Here is a 27,514-nt window from a genome sequence, read left to right as displayed (position 1 = left end):
TGAGCAGCTTAAACGGGTTGATCTTGCAAGGTTTCACTCTGGATTAAAGGCACGTACAAGTTTTTATGACTGAAGAATGTTCACAGTTTTGAGGCTGCAATGCTGCTGGGCTAATGCCTCATTATATTTTAAATATCAGGTTGCCACACATAAAATGAGTTGATTTGGCTTTTAAATGTTGTTTTATTATAGGATAGTAGAACTTTACATGTATTTTGGAAAGGTTGGATTCTGAATTGCCATGCAGTTGAAGGAATATATACACAGCAATAGACATGTCAGCAATTTGTCGATGGGTGACCATGCGTCATGCTACATGCCAGGGGATTTTCACGGTAACTTCATTGCAGTGTTAATGTAAGCCTGTTTGTGACACTAATAAATAAACTTTAAAAACTTGGGAAAACTGTGTTACAGTTGTTTGTGTGAAGCCCATGGCAGATTGGGTGTTTCAAGGTTATGTCAGAAAAGGCCATTCAGCCATGGGCTTCTGCATCTGTTCACATATCCTTCAAATACCATGGAGAGTGTTAAGCCTGGCAAACATCTGTTGCTACATTTGGGGCACTACCATCCTTTGTGGGGGGTGGCCTGAAATGCCAAACAAGGGGATCCGCCTCCTTCACCAGACACCAATGAGGGATTCAGGCGAGGGCTACCTTGTCATTTTCCCACAGATCTTAGCTTGTGTTGTAAGCTCTGGTGATTTCCCTACCCTTGTCATGCTATAATGGTTCTTGGACAGGGGCCTTATTTCAATTATATTCCTCACTGTGTTCCGCTGAGCACAGCTCTGTGTTTCGATTGTGAGGTCCCAGCACCATTGATGCCAGGTAGCTAATCAGCCCGATAGCCCTAGGTAATATCTCCACAGAGCAGTTCTTATTTTTGAAACAATTATTTTGCCTTGAGAATAGAGTTTTACAGCATCTATTCTAATCCCACTTTCCAGCGCTTGGTCTGTAGCCTTGTGTGCTATGGCAGTTCAAGTGCTCATCTAAATGCTTCTGAAATGGGCGGCACGATAGCACAGTGGTTAGCACTGCTGCTTCACAGCTCCAGGGACCTGGGTTCGATTCCCGGCTTGGGTCACTGTCTGTGTGGAGTTTGCACATTCTCCTCGTGTCTGCGTGGGTTTCCTCCGGGTGCTCCGGTTTCCTCCCACAGTCCAAAGATGTGTGGGTTAGGTTCATTGGCCATGCTACAAATTGCCCTTAGTGTCCTGAGATGCGTAGGTTGGAGGGATTAGTGGGTAGATATGGGGGTAGGGCCTGGGTGGGATTGTGGTTGGTGCAGACTCGATGGGCCGAATGGCCTCTTTCTGTACTGTAGGGTTTCTTTCTATGAAATATTGTGATAGTACCTATCTCTACCAACCTTTCAGGCAGTGAGTTCCAGATTCCCACCACCCTCTGGGTGAAAAGGTTTTTCCTCAAATCCCCTATAAACCTGTCTTTTACTTTAAATCTATGCCCCCTGGTTATTGACCCCTCTGCTGTGGGAAAAGTTTTTTCCTATGCACCCTATTTATTTTATAAACCTCAATCAGGTCCCCCTCAGCCTTTTCTCCTCCAAGGAAAACAACCCCAGCCTATCGAGTCTCTCTTGATAGCTGAAATGCTCCAACTCGGGCAACATCCTGGTGAATCTCCTCTGCATCCTCTGTAGTGCAATCATTTCCTTCCTATAGTGTGGCAACCAGAACTCCAGTTGTGGCACAACCAGCACTTTATACAGCTCCATCATAACTTCCCTGCTCTTATGTTCAATGCCTTAGTTAATAAAGGCAAGTATCACATATGCTTTCTCAACCACCTTATCAACCTGCTGTCTTCAGAGATCTATGGACATGCACCCCAAGGTCCCTCTGGTCCTCTGTAATATTCCCTTGCTTGTTAGTCCTCCCAGATGCATTACCTTATTTGTTCTTGGAAGCCTTCTTTACAGGTGTCTTTAACCAATCATTCCACCAAAGCATTATTATTTTATATTATTTTTTTATTTATATCATAGACTTCAATATTCCTGACTGACAGTTAACTCTCCTAAAACTAGATCAAAATCATACTTTTGCACAATGTTGGAATCAGATTACAAGGCTTTTGTTTTATGATTATGTTTGCACCGAGTGCTTCAATCAAATTCTAAACTAAGTTACCATTGCTTAAAATAAAGATTTAAATTTGGCCATTATTATCACCCATACTCCCCAACAGAAAATTCAGATGAATATTTTTTGGATTGAGTCCAAGATGTGCGCTCCAAAGGAAACGATGAAACATATGGGTCCTGATTTTCCGCCCTCTTCATGCCTGTCGCAGATTGCGCCAATTCCGGAAAATTGTGTGCGGGCCTAAAAGCTGGTTTTGCGCCTGGCACCAAATGGTTGACAATCACGCTGGTCCCTATCTGCTGGCGCAAACCGAATCTCATCCAGAAAGGGCATGAGGCTAATTATCTTTGAAGTACCATTTAAATATGCATAGCCGTTCGACACCGGATTCTCCCAGTTCCCTCAGGCACGGTGAGAACCCGACGAGAATCACTAGTAGTGGAGACCAGGCGTGATGGCCATGCCGGGGCAGGGTGCTGGGAGACCATTGAAGCCTCTGAGTGGTCGGGTACATGTCTGGGCACTGCCAGGTGGGCACTGCCAGTGTACCGGGGTAGTGCCAAGGGGGTGGGACCTGAGTGGTGGTTATGAAGGGGCAGGCATAACAGAGGGTATGAAGGAGGGGGTCGTGAATGGGTGGGGAATTATGTGGAGGCATTTCAGGGATCATGAAGGGGGATCTATTCGAAGGGCCGCAATACCCCAATACTGGTGATTCACGTCAGCGAGGAGGTGGGGAAACATGTCACCGATGAGGTGGGGGGAGGGGTGGTTTGCGATGTCCATGAGGGGAGGGCAGGGGTCTCCCAGTGCACTGAGATTGGGGCACCCTTTCAAAACACCACCAAATCGCTTTGCAGCCGAGCTCACCGGTGTGTTTAAGCTCTGTCTCTCTCAGAACTAGCAAACAACTCACCACTCTCCCAAAGGTGATAGTGTGGGATGATTGCATCTGCACCGGATAGACTGGTGTGGATCGCTCCTGTTTTCTCACCCTCATGACACTTGGCTAGAAGAAGTAAAAGATTCACACTAAAGAAATACAGCATGCTGTCATCTTTATGTTACTGAAGGTGATAGTTCAACTTCAGCAGCCACAGCTTCAATTACACCCCTCAAGAAAAATGTCTCCAAGTCCTTTCAAACATGGTGGAAGAAAAATCTCACTGCAGAACAGGAGCAAAGAAGGGAACAACAAAATATTTCAGTGACAAAAGTCTTGGCCTAATGAAGAGTTTTTAGATGGTCCATTAAAGCTTAGGGGTGGCAAGGGGGCACGGTGGTTACCACTGCTGCCTCACAGTGCCAGGGATCCAGATTCGATTCCCAGCTTGGGTCACTGTCTGTGTGGAGTCTGCACATTCTTTCTGCGTGGGTTTCCTCCGGGTGCTCCAATTTCCTCCCACAGTCCGAAAGATGTGCGGGTTAGGTGCATTGACGATGCTAAATTCTCCCTCAGTGTACCGGAACAGGCGCCGGAGTGGGGCGACTAGGGGATTTTCACAATAACTTCATTGCAGTGTTAAAGTAAGCCTGCTAGTGACTAATAAATAACTTCAAAGCTTGAAGAAGGAGGCAAGGTGGATGCTATAGGAAGGGATTTGCAGAGATTCCAGAGAGTACGGAAAAGGTGACTGGAAAGTGCAGAGAGTGCTGGAGCTGGCTGGTGTTGAAGAAATGGAGGGTATGTTTGAGAATAGTTCGAGACTTGTGCTGTAGCCCATGAAAAGAGTGGCCCAGAAATTTCTGGCAGGATCTACGCTCCCAATACCAAATTCTGGGAACAGAGTGGATTAACATGAAAGGAAAGGGCACGTGTGAGGTTTATTGCGCTCTTTGGATGTCTGCTGTGCAGAAAATATGGAACTTGAGAATGCCTCCTGCTCTCCTAGTGCGAGTTGATCACTTTGAGCACAAGCATAGCGGAGGCCCGAGATTATTTTGTTTTTAATGTCTGGTTTTGCAGACATGTAGCACAGCGATTGTCTGGATCCTCACACCGCAGCAGGCCCCTTCTCTTCTATGAAATGACCTGAGGGCAAACTCAGTTATGATCGTGGCCGATCTCTGTGGGGGATGGAGCCCCTATCTCCCCCCCCCCACACCTCAGGATGTGCTCCAATCAATGTAAGGAGAAGGAATGTCATGGAATGTCTAGGCCATTATGTTATAAATCTAATATTATGAGGTGCAATGCAGTTTGCTGCCTGGAATGAGTTCCTGAAATATCCCTGAACAGCATCTGTTGAAAACTCTTGACGGCATCTAAAGAATGCGTTGCACATAATACCTGCTTCAGTTTTCACTTCAGAAAAATAGTTTGCAGGTTTAACACACAATTGTTGGCTATACAGCATGAGGGCAATAACAAGAGTCAGTTTGTGGATTCACTATTATTGACATTGTCCGAAAATAATTTCCTTCAATTCAGAGCCCCTTTCCAAATCTGTCTACATTTTAGGTAACTTTCAGAGATTTGTTGTCTAAAGTTAACTTCAGTATGTTGAAACAGTCTACCAGAGAATTAATTTTAATTCCAGCAGGCATTGATAAAGTCCAAGTGTACCCAAATACAGAACAAACGTTTTCTTACATGAAAAGCACAGAGCCTGCAGATATTTTGCATTTGAAGTTGAACCATACCGTTATGATATAATAATTATTGCTGGTGGTGATTTATGACACTAGGTGTTATTCCCGGCTTTTATTCATCTATTCAATGTCATTTGACATAAATCCAAATATGTTCCACTCATCATGGTACCTTGGGCCTAGTAACTGTCAGAACAGTTTGACTTCATTGTTTTAGAATGTCATCTTTAAAACATAACTGTATTAAACTTTTACAGCTTAATCATTTTATTATCAAACTTCATGAATGTTTTGATTCTCTCATCCTGGTAAACATTGTCTTTTAGTATACAAATGCAGAGGGGTAGAAATGGATCCTGTAAAACAAACACGTGATTTTCCAGCCTTGCCGGGCCTGCCACAGATCGTGCTGATCTGAGAAAATTGCATGCGGGCCTAAAAACAGGCATTGCGCCAAACAATTTACAAAGGGTGCAAGGCCGATTGCCATATTTACAGTTGATTTATTTAAATATGCTTAGCCCATTCGTCGCCGGATTCTAGCAGCTCCCAGAATATTCCAACCTTTCGGTGCAGCAAGAATCACTACTGGTCTCCACTAGCAGAGACAAGGTGTCATGGCCACACTGGGAGGCTTGGAGGCCATTGAAGCCCTGGGTGGTCGGGCACATGGCTGGGCATTGCCCACCTGGCACACTGGAAGTGCAAATTGGGCACTGCCAGATGGGGACAGCCAGTTTGCCAGGGGCAGTATTAAGGGGGTGATGCCTGAGTGGGGTGGGGCCTGAGTGGGGTCATGAAGAGGGGGGGTGGCTATGACGGGGGCGGGGGGGGGATGATATGGGGGTCATGAATGGGTGGAGTGTGAAGAGGGGTTGTAAAACGGTAGGGTACGAAGGGGGGCATGGGGCATGTTGGGGGTCATGAAGGGGACCCATTGGGAGGGCCTCAACGCCGGCGATACCTGTTGGGGAGAGGGTAGGAAACATGCTGCTGATGGGAGTGGGTGGACCCATTGTGGGGGGAGGACAAGGGTCTCCCAGTGCACTGTGAGATCGGAGCATCCTTTTAAATTGGCACCTGATCACTTTGCAGCCACGCACACCAACGTGTTTGGGCCCTGCCCCTCCCAGAACTGACATGGAATTCACCACTGTCCCAAAAATGACTAAGTGTGGAACGATTGCGGTCCGGTCCATGCCAGACAGACTGGCCAACTTGCTCTGGTTTTCCTGTCTTTAAGACACTTAGGGCATTAATGGGTCCCGGACCCTATCGTCTGGGCTCACTTACCTTTACCACCAAGCCGGCCACAGTTCTCCCAGCAAGAATCACGTATGGTCCCCACCAATGGGGACCAGGTGTGATGGTCTCGCTGGGGCTGGATCAGAGACCATTGAAACCACCGGGTGGTTGGGGCCTGGCAGTGCCCATGGGGCAGTGCAGGTCTGACAGTGCCCGCCTGGCACCCTTGGCTGTGGCCACCAGGCTGCCTGGGACTGCCATCCGGCACCCTGGCAGTGCCCACTGGGTACCATAATGTGCCGGGGCAGTGCCAAGAGGGAGGAGCCAGAGTGGGAGCAGAGCCAGAGTTGGGTGGAGCTATGACAGAGGGAGACAAGGGGGGTGGGGAGGCTCCACAGGGGTGGGAGGGAGGAAACTCAGCCAGATGGGAGGGAAGAGGAACTCTGCTGGGGGCTGACCAGCAGGGGTGGTGGGAACTCTGCCAGGGGGGTGATCAGCGAGAAACTCTGCCAGGGTCGGGGGGCATGGGGTGGAGGTGGGGGTGGCTGTAGTCGGTCCGTGGTTGGGGGGGGGGGAGGATTCTGCCGGGAGGGCGCGATTGGCAGGTGAGCGGTCCTGATCTCCGTGCGGAGAAGGGGTCCCGATGTCCGAGGGGGTGGAGGTGGCGGCAGAAGATCTTCTAGTACACTGGGAGATCAGGGCTCCTGCACAATGGTGTCCATTGAGCTTAGCACCGTCGAGCTCAGGCTCCACCCCTGTTGGTGAGAGTCGCATCCTGGCACCTTTTTTTGGACTCAGTGCCATAAGATTGCATTTTCAAACTCACCCAAAAAATGAATCTGAAACTCTCCCATTTTCTCGCTCATTCGGCACTTGAATAATATACACTAAAAATGAACAATTTAAACATCCTTGGTTGTTTTACCAATCAACCACAATAGCTTTGGTGGCGGCCTGAATACACCATATCAAATTTCTTAATTTAACCTTTTGGGTCGCAGGTTCTAGCAGAGTATTTGGAGATTGTTACTTGAGCTGCTGTCTGCCTGACAATTTATCATTAAGAATTGGAAAGGGAGCTGAAATCGTCATTGGCCCCCTGATGTGCCTATTCCACATTTAGGCCGTCTCCTAGACAACGACAGGTCTCCCTAACCACTATGGCATGTGGTGGGTTCCAGTGGGGGCTGAGAATGTGGAAGCTGGACACCACCTTGGCAGAGCAGCCAATGCCCTCTGTTCACCTGAATCAGCAAATGTGTTTTTGGGTCCAATGTTTTTTTGTTCCTGACTCCAGCTCTTTATTTGGAATATGTCAGCAAGTTCAGAAAATTGAAATGTTGAAAGTTATTTGCTCTCTGGGTGCAAGCAATCCTCATAAGACCACGTTTGTTGCTCATTCCCAATCATTCTGAGAAAGCCATGATGCGGAGACACTGGAGTTGGACTGGGGTGGGCACAGTAAGAAGTCTCACAACACCAGGATACAGTCCAACAGGTTTATTTGGTAGCACAAGCTTTCGGAGTGCTTTCATCCGGTGATGAAGGAGCAGCACTCTGAAAGCTCGTGATTCCAAATAAATCTGTTGGACTTTAACCTGGTGTTGTGAGACTTCTTATTCTGAGAAAGGGTCTTTTGTGCAGCCCAGAAGTGTTGGCTAGAGTTGGGGTGTAGCTCCAGTCGTGCAGCTGAGTGAACCAGTTGGCTTTTCAGAAGAATGCTGCAGGTTTCATGCTCCAGACCGCAGTTGAATTCAGCTTCACATGTCTGTATGCTAGGATTTGAAATTACAAACTCTCCAAAAGCCATCTCACTGCCATACCTGTGATCCTGCCTATTGGCAAACTATCCAGCCATCCAAAAGGGGCAGCACGATGTCACAGTGGTTAGCATGCTGCCTCACAACGCCAGGGTCCCGGGTTCAATTCCAGTCTTAGGTGACTGTCTGTGTGGAATTTGCACATTCTCCCCGTGTCTGTGTGGGTTTCCTCCGGGTGTTCTGGTTTCCTCCCATTGTCCAAAGATGTGCGGGTTAGGTTGATTGGCCATGCTAAATTGACCCTAGTGTCAGGGGATTAGCAGGGTAAGTGTGTGGGTTTAGAGGAGTGGGGCCTGGGTGGGATTGTGGTCGGTGTGGACTCGATGGGTCGAATGGCCTCTTTCTGCACTATAGGGATTCTATATGTTTTTGCACTCCAAAGGGAAAGTGCCAACAAAAATTTCTATTTGTTTGGAATCACTACAGCTGACATTACATTGGGTATGTCTCTGTATAGTGCTTGAAGGGCTAAATGTTCTGTTGAATCACAAGTTGGCATCCTTTGGAAAGCACCTTAAGTAGGCTTGAACCATTTACAGTTTATAGTTTTTGAAAGTAGCGTCCAGGAAATAAATTGAGTACTCAATGACTTAATCAGCAGTACAACATGTTCCTTGTTTCTTAATAATCTGAACTGATACGAGCCAATATCTTTGTTATAATAATCTTTCAGCCTCGATTGAATAAACGTAAACAAAAGTGGCGCCACTGAGTAATCTGACACTAGAAATGTGATAGTACAATTCATCAAGCACTGATTGGAAAGCACCCTTCTGTTTAATTCCTCAGCCAGATTCATCTTTTCACATTTCCTTCCTTTGCATCATGATCCTTGCAGCCAAACGCACGTTATTCACAGGAGCCGTGTAATAGCACTGCAGCCAAAAAATGAAATTGTCTGAATGTTAAAAACTTTTAATATTTTATGAACTAGCAGGTTAAGGAGCAAAAACCTGAGATTCTTCGGCCTGGGGGAGTGCAGTTGCAGCATAGGTTGATGTCATTGGGCCTGGAGTCTGATCTTTAGCCCCTGCTCACCCCTGATTTGAGTTGAAAGTGAGGGTGACCGCTTCTGCCACCCCACACCCCTCTCCCCCACAAGGCAGGAGCGTAGGTGGGACTAATGCCTGCTGTCCAAAATTACGTCAGTTTCACCACCACTGGCCCCAGGAAGACAACATAAGCCTGAATGGCTCAGATGTACTGCAGAGATCAGCTCCTGGGAGGGGGGGCACAATGCAGGTTCCCTAAAGACAATTGAGAATAGCTCCCCCTGTGGTATGGCCAAGTACTGCTGGTAAATGTTTGAGGTCCAATGGGTGGATGCCCACACAATGGGCACCTTAACTTCTTTATGGAAATTAATCCAATTCTTGGATTTGAGACAAGTCAAGCCAGGGCAGACTGGCAAATGACAATGTTGTGGTGCCGCATTTTTGGTAGGAGAGCAAGGTGATAGCAACTTCAGACCCGTATGTTTAACATTATGTACAGAATTTTCCCATTCCACCCGCCATGGGAGTCGTAGCGGGGGGGGGGTGGTGCAGTTTGTGATCGGACTATGCAAATGTCTATTTACCCTGGGTGGGATTTTCCGGTTTTGCTGCAAGCATGGCTGGAAAATCCCACCCCATGTGTCACATTTAATCACATAACTGCTGCAATCAAACTGAAAGATTTGATAACTTTCAGAAATACATTAGCTCCAGTTGTTAGTGTGCCAAGGGCGGCCTGAGCCAAGTACGGCAAGGAAATTCCCATGATGCTGTTCACCTAAGATCTCGGCCATTTTAACTCCTCGGCACATTTCAATCTTCCAGCACAGACTCCTGTTTGAGGGACTGAGGAGGAGGGCGGCAGGCAAGATTGAGATTTCTCAACGACACTGCTGTGGAACAAAAAAATGGGTTCCAACACTGTTGTAATTGGTAAGGTCGGGATGGGGGTGAGGAGTGTGGGGAATTGGATCCTGAGGTAATCGTTGCCAGAGAATAGGAATGTAAATGCAAATGCCAAGTGTGGAGGCCTGGAAGACTATTGACATTGGACCCTGACTTCCAAGTGTTTATTGATGTCCCACCTGCCTGTGACAGATACCCTTGATGCTACCAGTAGCCTGATATTTAAAATGGAGGCAGGCATATTGTATGGAGAATTGAATAAGAGGCGCACAGTCACCATTGTAACCACTCAGCTGTTCCTTTCCCCTACATGGCAAGTAAAGTTAAAATGGAGCCTTCTTTACTTTTTTCATGTGGTCACAGTTTTCAAGGAATATTCACAGGAAGAGAGCCAGAAATTATGGTTCAACAATGCTTGAACAGTGCAACAAAGGTTCACCCAGACTAATTCCTGGGATGGAGGGATTTGCTGATGATAAAAGATTAAATCCCTTTATTAAGTCCCTTTATTCTCTGGAGTTTAGAAGAATGAGAGGTGATCTCATTTAAACATACAAAATTCTTACAGGGCTCGACAGGGTAGATGCAGGAATAATGTTTCCCCTGGCAGGAGGTTCTAGAAGCAGGGACACATCTCCGAGAAAGGGGATGGCCATTTAGGACTGGGATGAGGAGGAATTTCTTCACACTCAGCGTGGTGAATCTTTGGAATTATTTGCCCCAGAGGGCTGTAGCTCAGTCGCTGAGTGTGTTCAAGACGGAGATTGATAGATTTCTATATTTTTAAAAAACATCAAGGCCAGAATTTTATGGAGCTAAAATGGGTGCGCGCCTGACCTGAACTCGTGTGAGAAGACATTGGGCACATGCCCCAACGTCCTGGTGCCCTCCCATTATATTCCAGTCAGTGGGTACGCGTGATAATCAGAAGCATGTCTGCTGACAATTGAAAAAGCAATTAAGCCCATTTAGCATGCAATTGGTCCTAACTTTATGTGGTCCGTGCGTTTTTGCGCTTTGCGCACGGGTCAATTGGCCAGGCGGTTTTCATGTTTCTTCACTATTCCCAATCCAGGGCGGATACAATGTCCAGGATGAATAAAATAAAAGAGCGTACTTGAGGGTTGAGGTGTTGTGTGTTATTGCCAGTTACTTGATTCTGCATGATAGAGATTGCAGTATTTATTTGATACAAATGTAGATGGAACAACACTGCAAGTCCCTGAGGCAGCTGTCAGTCTTCAGGGAGCTGGTTAGAAATGCCCACCTGCAGTGTCATTTCTCTTGGCACCTGCCTTCTTCCCGCTCTCCCCGGCAGCGCTCGGTCTATCAGAGCGCAGGTTCCATGCTGCCTGGCCATTAATTGATCAACCCATGTGAAATCATGCTCCGGGGCCAATTGCTGCTGGAAGCACATTCTGTGCCCGCACCCGGGCCTGCCAAGCGTGTGTGCCCGACGTGAAACATTTAGGAATAAGGGATGGAGCAGAAAAATGGTGTTGAAGTAGAAGATTAGCATTGAATAGTGGAAGGGCTGAATGGCCTACTACTCCTATTTTTTAAGTTCTTATGAGGCATGGCGTAGATCCATAATGAGTTTCTTATCTTAACGTGTGATTGAAATTCTAAACTGATTAAATTTCAATACTAACCTCTGATTTGGCATGGTTACTCTGTCTTATCTTCATTAACTCATCCAAAGCTAATTTGCCCAGCATTGAGGCAATAATCACTAAAAATCAAGTTCACTGGGCACAACATGTCAGGCACCAAACTCCTGAAGCAACTGCTCTACTTGGAACTCGGTTGTGGCAGGCAGCTCCCAGGAGGACAGTGGAATTGCTTTCGGGATGTTAAAACAGCCCTAAAGAGATCGAACATCCCAGCTGCATCATGGAGAATGTTCATTCATTCAACCACATTGAGAGATTTTGAGAACAACGCAAATTCTCCAGAGCAACGGCCAAGACAAGGCATCAGAGACAGCGTATAAACTTCCCAATAACTCACCTTCCCAACCTTCTAAGCACCAGCAGCCCTGAAAGTGGGCAGAGTCTGCAGATTACATGTTGGGCTTTTCAGCCAACTCCAAACCCGTTGAACCGAAATGGAAGCAAGTCATCCTCGATCCCAAGGGACTGCACAAGAACAAATTCATTCCCAACACTTTCTCAGTCTTCCAAAAGACATTCCTTCCCTTTTGTACGTCAACCAAGGAAGTCAAACTACCGCAGCACAAATATGTTCTTTTTTTGGGATGAGAGCAGAAAGAGATGGTTGAGAATATTGCAACAGAAGTAGCCTGGAGGAAGTAGAAGAATTATTTCTGAATATGTTTGTGTCTGATGACAAAGGAAGTGAAAAGGATACATAAAGATATTTTATGTAAATTATTCATTGGCTGACGGCCTTTGGCAGTGAGCTAGCAGTCAGAAGTTCTCTGATATCCTGCAGCAAGAGATTGGACAGGTACCCATTGGAAACTTTTATACTTTGCTTATTTCACACTCTCAGCTGACGGATTATACTGCAATGCCCACCCCAGGTCTTGGGACCTCACTCTGCATTGAGAACTGTTAGGAAGCAAGTACTGGAAATTGAGGTGGATTGGGCAAGAACTCTCCCTTCTGCCAGTTGCCCTGTTTCTCTGGAGTTTTGACTAATCTCTTACCAAAAATATAGTGGGAAATTGATGGAATTCCAGTGGAAATTCCACTCCTCACTTTCTTAGCAATCAGTCTGAAGGAGTTATTTTAGAAATTGTTAAATATTTCTTCACGTAGAAGTAGAAACATTGCTAATTCTTGTTCCGACTCTCTATCCCATTTAAGAACTGAGCAATAAACCATTTTAAATACATTACTCCAATTTTTAGTTGTAACCTTTTGAGAAAGCAGGTGAAATGTGTGCAGAACGCAATGTACTGTGTGTGTTGTGAAACAAGTTCAAACACTTTATAAGCAACAGCAATTTGAGATGATATCAGGCTTCTGGCATCCAGTTTAACATACATAGCGAAATATGACTTCAACCTCACACTTCTGAAATATTCCTCTGGGCTCTGAAGCCTGAAATACGATATTGGAAATGCTTTCTACATCTGTTTTCGTCGATTATATATTGGATTCGGTGGGGGCAATATTCATTGCTTATGCTCGGTTGGTAATCTCGTGGAGTAGGTGATTTGTTCATGAGAGAATACACTTGAATTCCAAGCTGAAAACAGACAATACTGAAATACTCAGCCGGTCTGGCAGCATCCATGGAAGAATCACAGAAACCCCACAGTGCAGAAAGAGGCCATTCGGCCCATCGAGTCTACACCAACCACAATCCCACCCAGTCCCTATCCTCATATCCCTACACATTTACCCGCTAATCCCTCTAACCTATGCATCTCAGGACACTAAGGGGCAATTTTAGCATAGCCAATCAACCTAACCCGCACATCTTTGGACTGTGGGAGGAAACCGGAGCACCCGGAGGAAACCCACGCAGACACGAGGAGAATGTGCAAACTCCACACAGACAGTGACCCAAGCCGGGAATCGAACCCAGGTCCCTGGAGCTGTGAAGCAGCAGTGCTAACCACTGTGCTACCGTGCCACCCCCTGGATAGCAGGTCAACCTAGCCACCAGCTTATAGGCGAGGAACAAGCTTTCTTCATTTAATGGTACAATTTTAAAAAGGCACCAAGGTAATATTAAAACTAGTTGATCATCCCCACCTTATTTGATTTGATTTGATTTATTATTGTCACATGTATTAGCATACGGTAAAAAGTATTGTTTCTTGCACGCAATACAGACAAAGCATACCATTCATAGAGAAGGAAATGAGAGAGTGCAGAATGTAATGTTACAGTTGTAGCTAGGGTGTAGAGAAAGATCAACTCAATGCAAGGTAAGTCCATTCAAAAGTCTGACAGCAGCAGGGAAGAAGATGTTCTTGAGTCGGTTGGTACATGACCTCAGACTTTTGTATCTTTTTCCCGACGGAAGAAGGTGGAAGAGAGAATGTCTGGGGTGCATGGGGTCCTTAATTATGCTGGCTGCTTTTCCAAGGCAGCGGGAAATATAGACAGAGTCAATGGATGGGAGGCTAGTTTGCGTGATGGATTGGGCTACATTCAAGACCTTTTGTAGTTCCTTGCAGTCTTGGGCACAGCAGGAATCATACCAAGCTGCGATACAACCAGAAAGAATGCTTTCTTTCTGGTTGTGTTTAGTTTGTTAACAGGAAAGCCTCAATTCAAATAATGTACACATGAAACAAAGGAGAAGGATAAGAGCAGGAACAGGAAAGAGAGAGAGAAAGGAAAAAGCAGTCTTCTCACTTCTCTTAATCGGATTTTTTTTTAAACATTGGAGGCAGTCTTAAAAAAAATTCTAAGTGCTGAACAAGTGTGAAAACAGGAGAGAATCATGCCCATTCTTTGGGCGAGCTCCCAGATACAATCAGCATCTAAACAAAAATGCCTAAATGAGATTCTCGCCAATACGGAGAGTGGGTGGAGCCTATTCATGCCAGGAAGCTGGCTGCTGGGCTCTAGGGGCGCCATTGTGCAAACGTCCTGATCTCCCAGTGCACTGTGTACAGTGTGTGCACCATACACTGGGAGATCTGTCACTCCCCCCAATACCCTGGACATCGCCACCCCCCGCTCCACTGCCCCCCAGACATCGCCTTTCTCCTCCAATTTCTGCCCTGGTTGATTGACACCCCCCTGATTGCCCCCTCAGCCGATCCCCCTCCCCCCTACAGAGTTCCTCCACCTTCCTTTCTAAGCTCTGACCCCATCATGGCCCTGCCCCTGTCATGGGCCCGCATCTTCAAGCCCCACTTCCCATTGGGTCCCGTCCATTTGGCACTGCCTGGTACCTGGTGGACAATGCCAGGGTTCCAGGTGGGCACTGCCAGGGTGCCAGGCTGGCACTTTCAGGGGATGGAAGGAAAATTTTCCACTTGCCCGGATGAATGCAGCACCAACAACACTCAAGAAACTCGGCACCATCCAGGACAAAGTAGCCCACTTGACTGAAACCCCATCCCTACCTTCTGATGCGCGTTATCATACACGAGGCTTGATGCTCAGGAAATAAAGGCTTTTATTTGCTGTAACGAAGCAGCTAACAATTATATACACGATCCCAGACTGAGGGGTCCCAGCCAGAGCAGGGACCTTTATACCTCTCCCAGGAAGCGGAGCCCGACTGGGATGTACCACAACACTACAATACAAAGGTGCAACAACCCCACCCTAACCCCAACAGCAACAAGTAGCACAACCCATCCCTAACCCAACAGCAACATATGTACATACTTGTAGTACTGGCCAGACCCTGGCTCAGTACTATCCAGTGGGAACCAACGATGGTTCACCACACCTTCAACAATCACTCCTTCCACCACTGACTCACAGCCATGTGTACCATCTTCAAGATACATTGTAGAAACTCACCAAGGCTTCTTCAGCACCTTCCAAACCCATGACTTCTAACACATAGAAGGACAAGGGCATGGGAACACAACATGCAAGTTATCCTCCAGGTCACACAGCACGCTGTCTTGGAACTACATAATTGTTCCTTCTCAGTTGCTGAAACTCCCTCCCTAACAGCACTGTGGATGCGTCTACATCACATGGACTGCAGGTTCAAGAAGGCAGCTCAATCTCACCTTCTCAAAGGCAACTAAGGTTGGGCAACAAATGTTGGCCTTGCCAACAACACCCACATCCCATGAATGAATATTTTAAAAAAAGCTTCTGGAGGCATAGAATACCAAAGCATGCAAACAGGTCATGTTGAATTTGCAGAAAATCTTACCTAAGTTGCCTTTCTAGTTTGGTCATTTTACCTGTCCGCGCTGCTGGCAGGGAACCTTGCCAGTTGTCAATACATGTTGGCAATGTGAACATGGTTTTTCTATCATGGCATCGGGAATACACGTGCAACGGTCCATGATGTGGTTAAATTGAGCTGGCTGCTTGGGAAGGAGGCCATGCCTAAATTCTTTGAGCATACTTCCCCATCTTGTCCCTCTGATTCCTCTGAACCTCTGCGCCCCCGCCTCAACTACTGCCTTTTCTGACCCAGTGACATGAAAGTGAAGTTATTATCCAACAATGAAGATGAGAATAATGTAACGGTGATATAAAAGCCACATGCAAGCAATAGTAAGTCAGTTATATTTGATAGCCATTCTGGCAGCAGCTGTGCAATGAGGCTAATTACCAATAACCATTACTATTACCTCCTGGCAGCATTGGCACCAGTCAGCTGGACTGAAAGAAATTAGTATTAGTGCTTTGAAAATTGATTCCAAATCTCGATAGCACTAGTTGTAATAATCTGATGTTACTTTTGGTCATGCTTTTGATCTAATATTATTACTGCAAACTTTTTACACGACAGAATGATGTTGTAAACTTTACAATGTTCTATTGTTTCTCCAATATGTTCTCAATCTTATTTTCTAATACATATGTTTGCAGGTTACACTTGAGTTGTCCAGTGAAGTTGCTCAAGAGTTTTTCACTATAAAGCAGATGAGTCGATCATTAGCATTTGATGTTATCTTTAATGCAATCCAGGTTAGTAATAGATGCAATTGAGAATCTTTGTCATGTTTTATTTTCTGCCCCCTCTAATACTTTTTAAAATTCATTCATGGGACTTGAGTGCTGCTGGCTGGCCAGCATTTATTGCCCAATCCTAATTGCCCTTGAACTGAGTGGCTTGCTAGACCATTTCAGAGGGCAGTTGAAAGTCAACAACATTGCCGTGGCTCTGGAGTCCCATGTAGGCCAGACCAGGTAAGGATGACAGATTTCCTTCCCTAAAGGAACCAGATGGGTTTTTCCGACAATCGGCAATGGTTTCATGGTCATCAGTACATTCTTAATTCCAGATATTTTTATGGAATTCAAATTCCACCATCTGCCGTGGCGGGATTCGAACCTGGGTCCTCAGAACATTAGCTGAGTTTCTGGAGTAATAGTCTAGTGATAATACCACTAAGTCATCACCTCCTCTTGTGATATGCTCTTCTCTTAATCATGCTAACTTGTACAGCTGTAGCCACCCTTGGGTAGTTCAATGGAGTGCCTATTTTTGTTTGTGAGACTAGACTTTGAGTATTAGTAGGCTATTCAACTGTGGGAGAAACCACCAAACCTCTTGTCCATATAATTTGTATAATAATTAGGAGCCGGAATGCTGGATTGTTTCTGATTTCTGTAGGCAAGGAATACTGCAAATGACTATGACCATCTAGTGTCACAGATATGAGGTATGTAAGATTATTATGGACTATAACTTCCATTAGTGCTGGAAAGAGATGGCCCGCAGGAATGACAAGAAATTAAATGCATATTTACCTGCCCTCGACAATTACACTGACACTTCTGATGGCTGGGACTGTTTGGGGCATTGCATTGAAAGATTCCTCACAGACCCCAGCGCAGTCCCACTCCAACTGATTCAATAGGCCAAGCCCCCTTTTTTACTGCACTAGCTGCTGTAAAGCAGGAAGGTTTAAAGGGCCCAGTGAAATTGACAGGCCAGGGAGAAATTGTGTCTGAGGTAAATGGATAACATTTGGGGGTCGGCGCTCAGAGGTTGAGGTGGGGGTCAGTGGTCGGACAGTGGGTGTCGGAGGTTGAGGTGAGGGTCAGTGGTCAGACAGTGGGTGTCGGAGGTCAGGGGGTGGGGTCAGGATGTGGTTGGGGGTAGGGGGTCAGAGGTCAGGGTGGGGGGCCAGAGGTTGGGAGTTGGGGGCTGGGAGGTCAGGGGTGTGGAAGGACTGGAAGTTGAGGTGGGGCGGGTGTGGGGTTTCGGAGCTCATGGTGTGGAGTTGAGTCAGGTTGGGCTCCCGGGTCTGGATGGGGTTGAGTTTTGGGGGTAGTTCCATGGGAGGGTTGGTCTGTGTGTTTACAACAGTTACCCGGAAGTAAAAGGATTTAATTCTAACTTTTCTGGGTAACTATTAATGTAATCCTAGCACAACTATCTTTTGAGAAAGGAACAGTCCATAGGAAGCCACAATATGATTGGGGTGCAGATTTTGCTAAAAACATCATTGAACCCACAGACAGGGTTAGTCTGCAAGAACCTGAGAGAGATAGAATCAGCAAGTGTCTATTGTTCACCACTCAATGTGCAGGTCAGAGCTCCTGCCTGGATTGAAGAGTCCAAGTTCATGAGGATTTAAGGCCGTAAAACCATAAAAAATTAGAACAGGAGTAGGCCATTCAGCCTCTTGAGCCTGCTCCACCATTCAATAGAATCATGGCTGATCCAACATTTCTTACATCCATCTTCCTGCCCTTGCCCTGTAACCCTTGATTCCCTTACTGATCAAAAATCTATCAGTCTCAACCTTAAATATACACAATGACTTTGCCCCCACAGGAGTTCCAAAGATTCACAACCCTCTCAGAGAAGAAATTTCTCCTCATCTCAGTCTTAAATTGGCACCCCTTTATTCTGAGACTGTGCCCTCTGGTTCGAGACTCTCCCACCAGGGGAAACATTCTCTCAGCATTTACCTTGTCAAGCCCCTTGGGAATCCAATATATTGTAATAAGATCACCTCTCATTCTTCTAAATTCCAATGAGTAGAGTCCCAACCTGTTTAACCTTTCCTCATCAGACAACCCCTTAAATGAAGCTGAAAAATTTGCTTTGCTTTGATTAGAGAGAGAGATTTCTGATCTATTCCTCGCCGTGAAAGTGGATTTTGTAAAAGTTGAGCGGGGATCTTTTATCTAGTTAAGAGCATAAGCTACCTACAGAAATAGTGTTTAGTCAATGTTGCTTTTAGTTTTTTGTTACTGTAAAATTCTTAAAATCTGAAATCTTGTCATATGATCCTTTCTGTCATTTGCTGGAAGTTTGAATTTCTGAATTTGTGCTTCTGGTAAGAAAAGCTCCATGTTGGGAGGAGTCGGTGGTAATTTTTTTATCCTCACTCAACTTTTCATTATTCACGATTAATGTTCTGTAAATTTCTCTAAATCAGTTTTACAGGAGACACCTTTAAATATTTGTAGGAAATCAGTTTTTTGGTGAAAGGACAAAGGCATAGTTTAAAATTCCAGAGAAAGATTGTTCAGAATTAATAGAAAATTAAAAAAATAAGGGACTCAGGGTAGGATTAAAAACTTAAAGGAAGATTATGGTTTATGGAGAAATAAATCATTCCTCAAAAGAGTTGTTGGTTAAAATGTGACCGACTTATTTTCCAATCAAGCAATGCTGCTCATTCTTAATTGTAAAGCTAACTTTTTTTTAAATGTGCTCTCATTGCCCCATTGTTTTCTTCAGGAAGTGGGAAAGCAAAGACAAAACCCAAGTGGTGATGAGAAATGTACAGCTTCATCCGATCATCTGGTAACTTTGCTATTGGAACAGCAAAAAGATCGGGAGCTACATAGGTAACTGGTTCTCAGTTATTGCAAATATGGTGGATGGGGCGATCTAATTAAATTCCCATTGACTTCGGCGGGACTGGAAGATCCCACCAGCAGAAGGATCTGGAAAATCCCATCCTTGTCTTTGCTTCACCTGTTCCTGTCCTCTGTTGTCATTTCCACAGATCCATTCACTTCTGCCCTAACCTCTGCTTCTCCATCACTTCCCCATCTCTTCTCCACTTCCTTTCCAAAGATCTTCCCCACCTTCACCATTTGTCCTGTTCTCTTTCCTACCTCTCCTCTCATTCTGCTCACTCCCTCTCCTCTTTTCCTCTTGCCTTTCACACTCACCTTCATCTTCCCTTCCTTGTCCTTCTTCCCTTCCTGTCTTTTTTCTCTTTCTTCCTCATATGCCGATCTACTCTGGCCCTCTCCCTGTCACACTTACTGAGCCTCCTTCTTCCTCTTCCTGCTTTGTTTCATACTATGATCTCCCTCTTCCCCTGTCTCCTCTCTCTTTCCTTCTCCCATTCCCCATTTTCCTCCTCCGCCTCCTTCAACACCTTGGTCCTTACATTGCCCCATCCCCTAACCCTGCTTAACTTGAATGCTGTATTGGGTTGTTGCTTCCCCTCATCACGAGGGAACAACTTATATATATAAAATTGTGAGAAATATGAGATTGGAACCGACCATTACTGAGATTTCAAAACCAGCTAGAGATCTAGCTAAAAATTCTGATTGCCTCACACACTTTGTGGTTTTTACAGTAGTTCTCAGGAACAATAGGATAGTGCCTCTGGCTATACTTGTTCACAAAATATTCAAGAAAATGGATCGACTGTCTCAGATTAATTACAGAGTTTGTTCTTGTCCTAGTTGAGTTACTGAAAAGGTCTATTGAATCCTAAACAATGAAGGTTGTCAGTTTTAGCCTTCCAGAGGTGCAATGACTTTCCCATGTGTGTCAAACTGTGTGCGAGCTTAGCATTATTATAATGTCAGCCACTCCCCCTAAGCTATCAGATTCGGTCAATGGCGTCCACTTGTCTTACTTGATAGACTGAACAACAATAACCTCTGCATGTTAACTACCTTTAATGTGGAAAAACCTCGCAAGCCACTTGGCAAATGTGTAGTCAAAGAAGGAGTTATTAGACTGGTCTCTAAAATACTGGAGATGCTGGATATAGACAATAAAAACAAAAAATATTGCTGGAAATAGCCAGCTGATTAGGCAGCAAAACAAATGCCAAAATCTTGCTGCCGTTTACGCCAATGGGATCGGTGCCCATCACAGGTTTCCCAGTGGCGAGGGGTGCAGTCAAGGAGTGTGTCATGCCTGTGAAATGTTGCACAGTGAACTTAGCTCTAGGATTTCCAACTTCATTCCATTCCCTGTTTTAAACCATTATTTAAGCACATCATTTTCAGTCCATTTCTGTGACTCTTTGGTGGAATTTTAACTAAAAAAAGGGGGTGGTTGGGTCAAGAGTTAAAGTTCAAAAAATGCTTCACCCTTGATGTCTTTTGCACTTATATGCTGGGCTTGCCCACCACTAAGGATCAGGATATTTCGGGAGTTTCCTCCTCCAGTTAGTTGTTTAATTGTCCACCACCATCCATGACTGGATGTGGCAGGACTGCAGATCTTAGATCTGATCTGTTGGTTGTGGGATCACTTAGCTCTGTCTATCGGATGCTGCTTTCACTGTTTGGCATGAAAGTAGTCCTGCGTTGTAGCTTCACCAGGTTGAAACCTCATTTTTAGGTATGCTTGCTGTTGCTCCTGGCCCGCCCTGCTGCACTCTATATTGAACTAGGGTTGATCCCCCAGTTTTGAGGGTAGTGGTAGAGGGGAGAGATATGCTGGGATATGAGGTTACAGGTTGTGGTTAAGTACAATTCTGCTGCCGATGGTGGCCCACAGCACCTCATGCATGCCCAGTTCTAAGTTGCAAGTTCTGTTCGAAATCTATTCCATTGAGCATGGTGGTAGTGCCACACAATATAATGGAGGATCTTGGTGTAAAGATGGGACTTTGTCTCCACAAGGACTGTGCAGTGGTCACTTCCACTGATATTGGCATAGACAGATGGTTCTGTGACCGGTAGATTGGTGAGGATGAGGTAAAGTAGGTATTCCCCTCGAGTTGGTTCCCTCACCACCTGCCGCAGACCCAGACTAGCAGCTATATCCTTTAGGATTCAGCCAACTCAGTCAATAGTGGTGTTACCAAGCAATTCTTTGGTGATGAACATTGAAGTCTGCCATCCGAAGTACATTCTATGCCTTAGCCCCCCTCTGTGCTTCTTCCAAAATGTGTTCAACTTGCAAGAGTACTGATTCATCAGTTGAGGGTTGGTGGTAATTGGCAGGTGATTGACCTGATGCCAGTCAATAGAAAACCCCGTTAACAATGGCGGGACCATAAGATGCCGCTGGCGCTGCCGCCTCCCTGTGCCACGAAACGTGTCACGGAGGGAGAGGAAAATCCCGCGCAGAATTTTACATTTCAGGTTAAGGTGACCTTTCACTGACGAAGGATCATTGCAACCTGAAATGTTAACTCTGTTTCTCTCCAGTGATGCTACCCGACTTGCTGAGTATTTCCAGCTTTAGTCTCCAGTAAATTGGTCAAAGAGGTGAGCTTCAAGCAGCATCTTGAAGTTGGAGAGAGAGAGATGGAAAGGTGGAGAGGTGTTCGAATGGAATTTGAATGCATAGGAGGCCTGGTCTTGAATGAAGACAGAACTCACAAAGGACTACAGGGCTGACAAAAGATACAGAGATAGGAAGAGATGAGGTCATGTAGAGATTTGAACACAAAGATGAGAATTTTAAACATGAGACATTGGGGAATTGAACCAATGTTGATTAGCAAGTATAACGGATTGGTAAGTGAAACTTGCTATGAGTTAGAATATGGGAGCAGGGTTTTTGATGGGCTGAAGTTTATGGAGGATGAAGCATGTGAACCGGACCAGGAGAGCATTAGGGATGGCATGTGTCAGGGTTTCTGCAGCAGTTAGATGGACAATGTTAGAGAGAGGGAGGTGGTCTTTGTGATGGGAAATTTGGGAATAGGCAGATGCTTCAACCTGAGAAAGTGACCAGGATACGGTGAGAGCAGTGGCAAGGATGTGGAGTTTGTGGTGGGTGTTTGAGGGCAAAAGGAAAGGTGGGCAGCTAAGAGAGGGATAGTACACCACTACCGCCGTGACAGGAGATTTGTGTCTTTGATTACGACCGTTTCAGGTCTGTGGCTAGGGTAAAATTCTGATAGAGAAATTCAAACATGGAGATGTGAGAAAGGTAAGCGTAGCTATGGGAGGCACATTGAAGAATTTTGGCAAGAGAAAGGAGGCTGAAGATGGGGTGGTGTTAGCAAGCACAGTGGAGTTGAGGATGTTTTCTTTGAGGTGAGGGTGCTGACAGCAGTTTGAAAAGGGATCTGGACAGTTCACCAGGATAGAGAATGATTTTCAATGACAGCCAGCAAGAGAGTCTGGAAGGGAAATTGGGGGGTCAGAAGTTTAGTGGAAATGGGTTGGGAGGGGAGGAGGTAGGTTTTATGGGTAAGAGAGGGCATGAGGGGAGATGGGAGGGAAAACAGAGAAATATGCCCATTCAGACCTAGAGCAGATGGCAGTGTTGAGAAAAGTTTGTCTTATTTGCAAGGGTAAAGGACAGATCCAGCAGAGGCAGCTGAGTGGATGGACCTAACCTTAGCCGCAAAGAAGTCCATTGACACCTTGTACTTGTTGGAGATGACAGTGGAAGAAAGAGGATGAAGAGATTTGCTGCCTTTTGTGCTTTAATTCAGTGGGTATCTGGAGCATTTGGGATCACATGGGATAACCTGCATTTCCAACAGGAGTGTTCAAAACTGAGAGCAGAGTCACATTTCCCTGACCTTTTTATTCTTTCATGGGAGTCGCTGCCAAGGTCAGCATTGGTTCTCTATTCCTAATTAATTACCCTACAGCCGAGGCCAATTAAAAGTCAATCATGTATTTGTGGGTCTGGAGCCACATGTAGGACAGACCCGAATAGTCGATTTCCTTCAGTAGAGGGCATTAATAAATCAGATGGTTTTTTAACCACAATCGATGATAGGTTGATGGTCACCCTTACTCAGACTAGCTTTATATTCCAGACTTATTAATTGAATTCAAATCCTACCAACTGCCATGGTGGGATTTGAACCCCTGACCTCAGAGCATTAGCTTGGACCTCTGATTTACTAATGTAGTGATATTGCCATTAATTATCCTTGTATTTCTTGACACTTTGCCAGAAGTAATGTTACTAAAGCGATATTCTTTTAGTTTGGCAGAATCTAGCCAACTCATTCACAGATTGGACCTGGTTCGGGAATGATTTAAGATAAGTACAGGAACTGCTGGAAATACTCAGCAGATCAGGCAGCATCTGTGGAGAGAAACAGAGTTAACATTTTAGTTCGATGACTCTTCATTGGAACTCAATTTATTTCAAATTTCCAGCACCTGCAGTGTTTTGCTTTTGTTTTGAGAATAATTAGGCTGGAATCATTGTGTTCTTTTTAATGACCCATTAGCTAGTCCTCTCACAGCACAGTGGTTAGCACTGCTGCCTCATAGCTCCAGGGACCCGGGTTCAATTCCAGCCTCAGGTCACTGTCTGTGTGGAGTTTGCACGTTCTCCCTGTGTCTGCATGGGTTTCCTCCGGGTGCTCCACTTTCCTCCCACAGTCCAAAGATGTGCAGTTTAGGTTGATCGGCCATGCTAAATTGACCCTTGTGTCAGGGAGATTAGCAGGGTAAATATGTGGGGTTATGGGCCTGGGTGGGATTGTGGTCGGTGTGGACTCAATGGGCCGAATAGCCTCCTTCTGCACTGTGGGGTTTCTATGATCCTAAGATCAGGAATAATCTTGTTTGATGATTTTCTTCTCTTTCTTCGACACCAAAACATTTTGTGTTGCAAGATGCTGCTGTCAGAATATAAGAAGCCTATCTACTTGAAGGTAGAAAAGATATTACACTGCATAACACTGCATACACTGCATTCTAACTGATTGGGTTTGATCTTCAAAAACCCTGCTCCCGACATCAAGCATTACAGAAGGTTCTATTTCAGGAATGACGTATTCCACAATTTAAACTTATTTATATACTGTACGAGAGCAATTAGTTAAAACTCCAGCTGCAATTCTAGTCCATTGGAAGTGCAGGCATATCAACTAACAGTTATACTATTTAATTTCCTATGGTAAAGAGCAGCTTATGTTTGTTCACTGATGATTATGTTTTCCTCTTTAACTTATTTATTACTTTCAATTCTATAGAAAAGGATTATGGGGTCACATCCAAGGCATTCACGCCACTAACGTGCCAGGCATCGATCATCCCCAACATGAGAGAATCTAATCATGTCCCCATGATATTCAACACCACTTCCATCACAAAACCTCAACTTCCTGGGGGTTATCATTGACCAGAAACTTAACTGGATCAACCACGTAAACACTGTGGGTGGAAGAGCGGGTTACAAGCTATGACTTTTGTGGCAAATCATTCACCTCCTGACTCCCCAAAGCTCAAGCATCGTTAACAAAGCACAAGTCAGGAGTGTGATGGAATATTCCCCACTTGCCTGGATGAGTGCAGCTCCAACAACACCGTAGACACTCGACATGTCCAGGACAAAGCAGTCTGCTAGGTCAGCACTACATCCACCACCTTCAACATTCAGTCCCTCTACTCCTGGCACACAGTGACAGCCGTATGCACTATCTACAAGTTGCACTGCCAACTTGCCAAGATTCCTTGGACAGCACCATCCAAACCCACCAACCTCTACCACCCAGAAGGACAAAGGCAGCACATTCATGGTAACACTGCAACCTGCAAGTTCCTCTCCTAGTCACCTGACTTCTCCTGACTTGGAACAATATTGCCATTCCTTCACTGCCGCTGAATCAAAATCCTGGAACTCCCTCCCTAACAGCACTGTGGGTGTACCTGCACCACATGAACTGCAGTGATTCAAGAAGGTGGCTCACTATCGCCTTCTCAAGGGCAATTCAGTATAATAAATGGTGGCTTTGTAAGCAACATCCACATCTCAAGAATGATTAAAAAAAGAACATGCATTATTAAGATGAAGAAAGAAAAAGTAAAGAAGCTCTGGCTGATCTCGTGGATTGTTGTGATTGATTTACTTACAGAGACAGTAGTCAACAGCATGGTATGACTTAGCAAATTCCAACCTAACTAGAATGCTATTGGGAAATAAAGGTTCTAGTTATTAAGATAAAGAATTGGAGAGAATTTCCACTCTATCGGCCAGACACACACACTCATAGGTAGAAGGTGATTTTCCTGGGGTCAGTACCCTAAACACCTAGCCCCCAGGTGCAAAGGTCAAGAAAAAGGAAGTGGAGTCTTATTGGCCGGAATTTTATCGGCACGCCCGCCTGATTCCGAGGGCGGGCGAGGCTCGAAGAACGGCATTTTCCATTGGCCTCGGGTGGGATCGTACGAACCTCGGGTGGAGGTGCCGGTAAAATTCTGCCTATTATGTCAAGGACCTGCCCTTTATATTGTCCTGAGATCGCTAGAATGTCCCTTGAGGAGTGGAGCCTAAGGCACAGACCTGCTGCTGACCTGGTGTTGACACAGTGGGGCGAACTTTAGTGTTCCACCCGCCACGGGAATCAGAGCGGGCGAAGGGCGGACCATGGAAAAGCCTGTTGACCTCGGGCGAGATTTTACGATTTTGGGATGAGCGTGGCTGGAAAATCCCACCCAGTATCTCCCCACAAAGTTGGTGGTGGGTCTTGTCCCTCTCCTGCCTCAGGTTGGAAGGTTTGAAATGGTCCAAGTAGAAAGGCAAAGAAATGCAAAAAGTAATTTTTAAGAAGAGTCTCAATTTGAGAGTTAAACTTTGAGGCCTGCAGACTGTGCTCCATGATTGTAGTGAAAATTTGTACAATTGAGTGGCTTGTCAGGGTCTCAGATCTCCATGGGACTTCTCCCAATTTCCTGCCATAATTTGAGTGAAAGAATGGCTGAAACCCCCAGAATAAAGACAGAAACATTTCATGTCTTTGCTTTGGGGTTTCTGATCTTCCACCAAATTTATGATAAGAGATTGGAGAGCCTGTGCGAAAACTCTACAGCAAGAGTTTCAGTGACATAGGGCTGGATTTTCCAGCCCCGCCCACCAATGGGATCTTCCAGTCCTGCAAAGGCTGACCCCTGTGGCGAGTTTCCCCAGCAGCAGGTGAGCAAGGCCTGCAAATATCCATAGACTTTGGCAAAACCAGAAGATTCCAACGACGGCTAAAAGGTTTGTCATGTGCAACGCAGATGGACCTGCCATGGGGTGGGGGGGGGGGGGGGGAGGAAATCCATGGCAGCACGGTGGCACAGTGGTTAGCACTGGTACCTCACAGCGCCAGGGACCCTGGATCACTGTCTGTGTGGAGTTTGCATGTTTTCCTCATGTCTGTGTGGGTTTCCTCTGGATGCACTGGTTTCCTCCCACAGTCCAAAGATGTGCAGGTTAAGTGGATTGGCCATACTAAATTGCTATTTAATTTCTCAATTAACGTTAGATGGATTGGCCATGGTAAATGTGAGGAGTTATGTGGATAGGGCGGAGGGGAGGGCTTGGGTAAAATAATCTGTCAGAAAGTCAGTGCAAACTTGATGAGCCAAATGGCCTCCTTCTGCACTGTAGGGATTCCATGATCCCGGCCATAGTGCAAACTAAAGTCACTTGGTAGGTCAGCGGGTGTAGAAGTGCAATGTTCCCATCACACCCCTGAAGCAGCTGGGCTTTTACAACAACAATCCAGCAGTTTTGTCCTTTCCCTGCTGAGTGGCAAGTTATCTCGGAATTGTTCACTAATCCCAGCTCGCTATCTGCATGCAGATGAGGCCTGACACCCAATGTTGGTTTGGATTTCTTGCTGGTGCAGTCAGGTGGGTAGCATTAGTGCGAGACTTGCTGTGTGTCTGATTAGTACAGCAGACTAACACGCCCCCGTTGTATTCTGACCTAGTATCTGATTTCCACTGAGCTCTTGAAATAAATCACAGCGCAGTAAAGGGTGCTGACTCATCCTCATTGAAAAAAACCTTGTACTTGGTCTTCACAGAGACTTGTGAAAAGACTGGCCCAATTTTTAACAACAAGGATTTGATTATGTAACAGTACAGTTAGATTTCACGGTTCACTGCTTCCTGATTTTATTTTTAGTTATTCCTCTAGATTAGCAAAAGTCTTCCCTGATGATTTGATTTCTTGAGTAATGAATACACTGTCCTTCCCGAGAAAGATAAATTACAAACCCATGGAACCAGGGTGAAATTGCTTAATATGTAAATTTGCGATGTGTCACTGTCATAATCTTTAACATTGGTTTCAAA

General features: G+C 45.5%; 1 protein-coding gene across 1 annotated transcript in view; it reads left to right on the top strand.

Annotated features, from left to right (window-relative positions):
* Positions 1-24,570, top strand: part of LOC144498769 (uncharacterized) — a 42,062-nt gene extending 17,492 nt beyond the window's left edge. The window contains exons 3-5 of the mRNA XM_078220455.1: positions 16,169-16,267; positions 19,002-19,111; positions 24,424-24,570. Of these exons, the coding sequence (XP_078076581.1) occupies positions 16,169-16,267; positions 19,002-19,111; positions 24,424-24,505 (291 nt within the window). The 3' untranslated portion in view covers positions 24,506-24,570. The remainder of the gene's footprint in view (positions 1-16,168; positions 16,268-19,001; positions 19,112-24,423) is intronic.
* Positions 24,571-27,514: the final 2,944 nt, after the last annotated feature.

Source organism: Mustelus asterias, chromosome 1 (assembly GCF_964213995.1).
Source record: "Mustelus asterias chromosome 1, sMusAst1.hap1.1, whole genome shotgun sequence".
Lineage (NCBI taxonomy): Eukaryota > Metazoa > Chordata > Chondrichthyes > Carcharhiniformes > Triakidae > Mustelus > Mustelus asterias.
The sequence above is the reverse complement of the archived record's forward strand: the minus strand, read 5'-3'. Positions and strand labels throughout refer to the sequence as shown.